The following is a 6,519-nucleotide window of genomic DNA, read 5'->3' as shown; positions in this document are numbered from 1 at the left end:
GGGGGAGGATGCCGGTCAGACCTGGCAGGCCCAAATGTATTGTGAGGGTCTGTTGGGAACATCTGGTGGAGTCTCCTGTTATGCGGAGCTTTAACTCCCATCTCCGGGATAACTTTGAACATATTCCGGGGTAGGTGGGGGACATTGAACCCGAGTGGGCCATGTTCCGTGCCTCCATTGTTGACACAGCTTATCAGAGCTGTAGCCGCAAGGTAGTTGGTGCCTGTTGCAGCGGCAACCCTCAAACCCGCTAGTGGACACCGGCGGTGAGGGATGCCGTCTGGCTGAAGGAGTCCTATCGGGCCTTCTTGGCCTGTAGGACTCCAGGAGCAGCTGACAGGTACCGGCAGTCCATGCGGCTTGGATGGTTGCTGAGGTAAAAACTCGGGCATGGGAGGAGTTCGGAGAGGCCATGGAGAAAGACTTCCACACGGCTTTGAGGCGATTCAGGTCCACCATGTGGCGTATCAGGAGGGGAAAGCAGTGCAGCACCAACACTGTTTATGGTGAGGGTGGTCTGCTGCTGACCTCGACTCTGGATGTCGTGGGTCGGTGGGCAGAATACTTCGAAGACCTCCTCAATCCCACCAGCACATCTTCCATTGAGGAGGCAGAGCCTGGGGACTTTGGGTCGGGCTCTCTAATCTCCGGTGCTGAGGTCACAGAGGTGATTAAAAAGCTCCTCGGTGGCAAGGCTCTGGGGGTGGATGAGATTCGACAGGAGTTCCTTAAGGCTCTGGATGTTGTAGGGTTGTGTTGGCTAACGTGACTCTGCAATATTGCGTGGACATCAGGGGCAGTTCCCTTGGATTGGCAGACCGGGGTGGTGGTCCCCTTATTCAAAAAGGGGGGCCGGAGAGTGTGTTTGCAACTACAGAGGGATTACACTTTTAAGCCTCCTTGGTAAGGTCTATTCGGGAGTTCTGGAGAAGAGGGTCCATCGGATAGTCGAACCTCGGATTCAGGAAGAGCAGTGTGGTTTTTGTCCTGGTCATGGAACACTGGACCAGCTCTATACCTTCAGCAGGGTCCTTGGGGGTGCATGGGAGTTCGCCCAACCAGTCTACATGTGTTTTGTGGACTTGGAGAAGGCGTTCGACCGTGTCCCTCGGGGAATCCTGTGGGGGGTACTCCAGGGGTATGGGGTACCAGGCTCTTTGATACGGGCTTTTAGGTCCCTTTATGACCGGTGTCAGAGCTTGGTCCAGCAAGCTCAAGGTGTCGCAGTCAAGTCGAGGTGATCGTTTTAATGACCTTAGGATTGCGTCTCTGCTTTTTGCAGATGATGTGGTCCTATTGGCTTCACCAGGCCATGATCTACAGCTTTTGCTGGAGCGGTTCGCAGCCGAGTGCGAAGCAGCTGGGATGAGGATCAGTGTCTCCAAATCCGAGGCCATGGTCTTGAGCTGGAAAAGGATAGAGTGCCTTCTCCCAGTCGGGGAAGATGTCCTGCCCCAAGTGGAGGAGTTTAAGTATCTCGGGGTCTTGTTCACGAATGAGAGAAAAATGGAGCGGGAGATCAATAGGCAGATTGGTGCAGCGTCTGCAGTGAAGCAGGCGCTGTACCGGTCTGTCGTGGTGAAGAGAGACCTGAATCAAAAGGCAAAGCTCTCGATTTACCGGTCGATCTATGTTCCTCACTCATTTATGGTCACGAGCTTTGGGTAGTGACCAAAAGAACGAGACCGCGAATACAAGCTGCTGAAATTAGTTTTCTCTGCAGGGTGTCTGGGCTCTCCCTTAGAGATAGGGTGAGAAGCTCGGTCATCCGGGAGGGACTCAGAGTAGAGCCGCTGCTCCTCCACGTCGAGAGGAGCCAGTTGAGGTGGCTCGGGCATTTGATTAGGATGCCTCCCTGGTGAGGTGTTCCGGGCACGTCCCACCAGGAGGCGGCCCAGAGGAAGACTCAGGACACGCTGAAGGGACTAAGTTTCTTGGCTGGCCTGGGAAAGCCTTGGGATTCCCTCGGAGGAGCTGGCTCAAGTGGCTGGGGAGAGGGAAGTCTGGCTCACCCTGCTTAGGCTGCTACCCCCGCGACCCGACCCCGAATAAGCGGAAGAGGATGGATGGATGGATATTTCAGGGTTATGATACAGTAACTCATATTTATAATTTAGCATTTAATAACTGTGACTTAGCAACCTAAAATGGTGACTTAGCACCCCTATATTTATCAGATCAAAACTGAGAGTGCAAACCTCTGCCAAAACCGTAGGGTCATTGAAAAATTGTAGGATCCAGATCACAGTCTCGATCATCACCAAACTTTAATTGCTTGTATGTTGTGGCAACCCCAACATTTCCTGAAAATTTAATCAAAACCTGAATATTCATTTTTAAATAATCTTGCAAATAAACAGACAGATGGATAAACTCTACTGAAATCATAATCTCCTTGTCCAACGTAATTATGACTTATTATTTTATTATCTTGCAAGTTATCATGTAAATATGAAATACTAATTCATAATTAGACTTAGTAAGATACTGTCATAAAAAAGGCATGAAAATTTGTTTTAAAATAGGTTTGTTCTGAAAAACATGGTTAATAGATTTTTTGAAAAGGGTGAGAACATTTGATATTTGATATCTGAACAGATCAAAGACATTTTCCATTTTGTTGACAAACTAACCTGACTGTGTGATCAGACAACCAGCCAGCATCACACTGGTGGAAACCATCGCCATACGCTGCTTGGAGCTGCGCTGGGGAAGCAACAACGGCGCTGTTCAGGGAGCACGCTTCTTCTGCCAACTCAAAGGTCAAAGTGTAGCGACCCATTATGGGCCGATAGTGAAACACAACACCTGAAAGGACAAACAACAACAACATCAAACCTTTAGATAGCGGCTGTACCAAGATCAGTCTTCTGGCAGAGAAGAATGAATTTGGTCATTAGTGCACAGCCTCTCCAACGTGATGATTATTTATTTTAATTATAGTTATTTTAGTTTAAAAAAAAGATTTAGAATGTTCAAACTTAAAATTTTTTTTTAAAAAAAGCAAAAAATGGACAATATGTTTTTGTTTGTGTATTGTTTGTCTGTTAGCAAAATATCTCCTGATCCACTGGACATATTTCTATGAAACTTTCAAAAAGTCATCATTGGACTGTTTGCTTTCCCGTCTCAAATGGTAACCATCGCAGTGGCAATTGTGCTCAATCCAACAACACTATGGAACTAGATATTTTTTCCATCCTGACAGGTTTAACATTAATAGCATTATGTAATATTCCCTACCACTGTGGGCAGGCATATACTGGGACAACTTAAAGTCTTAGTGAGCATAAAAAAGCTCCATTTGTAGAAATTACCATGGATATCCTGTGGCTGTGAATTTTAATGATTCCCACAAGTAAAGAAGTATGTGCTTTTGAACTTTGGGGTGAGGACCTTGAGAACTTAAAGTCTGAAGAATTTAAACCTAATAATGGCCACATTGTTTGACTCCCAAAGGTCTGAAAGATGAACTGTCTTTGAATGTTTTCCTCTAATTCAGTGAATTTATTCATCTAATTTGGAAGTGTTTTGTATTGAAAACTGGCCCATTTGTCATGTCTTTTGAACCCTCAAGTGAAAATGTTTGCTATTGCAATTTCAGATTTTCATTTCATTTGGTAATTTTAGGGACTTTCCTTTACAAGAGGAGTAAACCTACAAATGACTTTATGATTTTTTAATGTACATTTATTTATATATATGTAATTTTTGTACCATCACTCTTGCATATTTGCTTCCATTAGGTAGTTATTAGACAGCACGAGTTGCACAGTACATTGTTATGCTGATGACTCAGTTATATTTGTCCATGAAATCTGATTAATACAATCAGTTACTTAGATTACAAACATGCCTTAAAGACATAAATACCTGGATGACTCTTAATTTTCTGCTTTTAAACTCAGACAAGACAGAGTTAGTGGTTTTTCTGAGCATATTAGGAACAAACTTTGCAGCCTTTCACTTCCTCTGTATGTGTCATGGCGAGGGGAGACAGAGGCAAATCCTGAACGCAAAATCATCTTTAAAATAAACTAATTTATTACTTAAACCAAATAGACAAAACAAAAAGGGCTGACGTGGCAGCAAAAGAGACAATAACAAAACATCCAAACGAAGGGGCAGGGCATGGCAGGGAGCAGAATAAGAAAACAACAACAATGATCCAGCGGGGTGGTGGAGAAAATGACCAGGTTATATACACAGGGGATAATTATGGGAAGTGGGCACAGGTGAGTGATTACAATAACCGACAGGTGGAGATGGGCGTGGCAGACAATCAGGGGCAAACAGAGGGGAAGTGAATACTGACTGAGGCACAGGGAACCAGACAAACAAGGAAACAAATGCAAAAGAAATCCAAAAGAAAACAAAACCCAAATCTTTACAGTATGACATTCATTTGGGCTCCAGTTCTAATGCAAAGAACCTTAGTGTTAATTTGGATCAGGATGTCTATTTATTCCCAAATTAAAAATGTTACCAGGACAGCTTGCCTTCACCTATGTAATATCACTAAAATTAGAAACATCTTTTTTCTAATCACATTTCTCCAGTTTTGCTTCTCTCCACAGACTTCAAATTCAGAATAGAATTTAAAATTTTACTTCTAACAATCAAAGCTCTCAGCAACCAAGCTCCATCTTATATTAAAGATCTTATTGTTCCATATTTTCCTAACAGAGAACTTCACTCTAAGACTGCAGGTTTGCTTGTGGTTCTTAGAGTTTCTAAAAGTAGAACAGGAGGCAGAGCTTTCAGTTCTCAGGCTCCTCTCAGGCAAAAACATTACTGCCCACCTATTCCTTTCAATGATAATTTTGACTGAAGGTAGATGTGTGTAAGAATATAAAAACAAATGAAACACTACTAAGAACACGTTTGAACATAAAATGGAAGATGAGTACCTTGAACATGGACATCCAAGGTGTCATGGTTGTCCTCAATGCCGTGTTGAACCTCACAGTGGTATACTCCTGAGTCACTGGAGCGCAGCTCTGATATCCTGATGGTGGCGTCTGCTGGAGTCTGGGGGTAGCTCACCAGGTCAACTCTGTTCAGGTAAGTGCTGCTGATGCCCACCTGTCCCTCCAACGCCACCAGGATGGTGGTGACCTTTTCTTTGGTCACATGGCTCCATTTGATGCGATGAGAAAGGGGAGTGATAGTGGGGGCTCCAGGGTCTGGAACAGTGTGGTCCTACACCGAAACAAAAATGGGGTCACTAATTATAAAGCATAAAATTCACAGGATTTATGTAATGATAACTTTTAAAAGTCAAATGGAACTTTATTAGCACTTAAATACAATCCAATTCAAGATGGCTGCCCAATTTAATTAACCTAAAAATCTCAGAAACTCAGAATATTTTACAAATATTGAGTTAAAATGTTGTGTGGCAGTGGCTGAAAGTTGCCCCCACCACTACTGTAATCATTATACCTTGTGCAGCGTCTTTGCTTAAAGCTTTAGCAGAAACTGTTGACATCAGCCTTGTTTGTCTGTCAGCAAAACACCTCATGAACAACTGGGCAGATTTTAATACAACTTTCAGAAACAAATACTTTAGTCTACATCTACAACGCAGTAATTTTTGGAGTCAGCCAACTGACCAACCTCAGCAAACACAAAGATTGCTATAACTCAGCCAGTTTTGTAGATATTGAGCTAAAACTTTGTGTGGTAGTAGCTGAGAATCATCCTCATCACATTCTTCAAGCACATATTCTAGCATGTAAGGTGGTATTTAATGCTGGTTATATCTAATCTAATCCTAATTAGACCTAATCTAATCTTAATTTTATCCTGTAAGATTGTCTCTTTATAACTGACATTAATAAACTACAGCTGTTCATATTTAATTCCTAATAAAATGCTACTTCCAAATTATTCAAACTACCACTGATTTAAGTTTGAAAAAGCTCAAACCTCAAAGTAACATGGAAGTGTCAGTGTTTCCCCCAGCAGTGGACGCTGTGTCCCTATCAGAGGAATCGTCACACTCAGCACGTCCTTCGGGTCTGACAAAAAAAATATATAAACATAAAAGCAGCACAAAATATAAAGTCTCATGAACTACACCATTACTGTCAGCTGACTTTGAACTTGTGAGTGTTTGTGGTTTGATTTTTTACCCATTAAGGAGTGTTCTTCGTAAGGATAATTAAATCTTGCTGAGATGACGCTCCAACACAAAGACAGCAGCACAATCCACCTGATCATACCTGAAAACATGAAGGCAAGGAGCAATGTGACCACCATCATTTTCAATCCATCCATCCATGCATGAAGCAGAGTCATTTAGAGCTCTGCGGTCACACTGCCTTGTGACAGAAAATGTAATTTCTCTAATTTGTTTTACAGTCCTATCTTCCATGTTTTCAGTACTTCATATATTACACACACACATCTTTGCAAAATAACAAGGTGTAAAAATACCTGTTATATTTGCTTGAAGTTTGAATTTTTTCCTCCCAAAGACCAAAAACATGCATGTTAGGTTAATTGGTGTCTCTT

At 42.7% G+C, this 6,519-nt stretch overlaps 1 protein-coding gene across 1 annotated transcript in view; it reads right to left on the bottom strand.

Annotated features, from left to right (window-relative positions):
• The window catches only part of LOC108228595 (aggrecan core protein), a 30,403-nt gene extending 24,136 nt beyond the window's left edge, over positions 1-6,267 (bottom strand). The window contains exons 1-4 of the mRNA XM_037979922.1: positions 6,138-6,267; positions 5,932-6,023; positions 4,911-5,202; positions 2,639-2,808 (exon numbers count right to left, since the gene is read on the bottom strand). Of these exons, the coding sequence (XP_037835850.1) occupies positions 2,639-2,808; positions 4,911-5,202; positions 5,932-6,023; positions 6,138-6,267 (684 nt within the window). The remainder of the gene's footprint in view (positions 1-2,638; positions 2,809-4,910; positions 5,203-5,931; positions 6,024-6,137) is intronic.
• Positions 6,268-6,519: the final 252 nt, after the last annotated feature.

Source organism: Kryptolebias marmoratus, linkage group LG15, assembly GCF_001649575.2.
Source record: "Kryptolebias marmoratus isolate JLee-2015 linkage group LG15, ASM164957v2, whole genome shotgun sequence".
In the NCBI taxonomy this organism is placed as follows: domain Eukaryota; kingdom Metazoa; phylum Chordata; class Actinopteri; order Cyprinodontiformes; family Rivulidae; genus Kryptolebias; species Kryptolebias marmoratus.
Note: the sequence above shows the minus strand (reverse complement) of the source record. Positions and strands in the feature narration are given on the sequence as shown.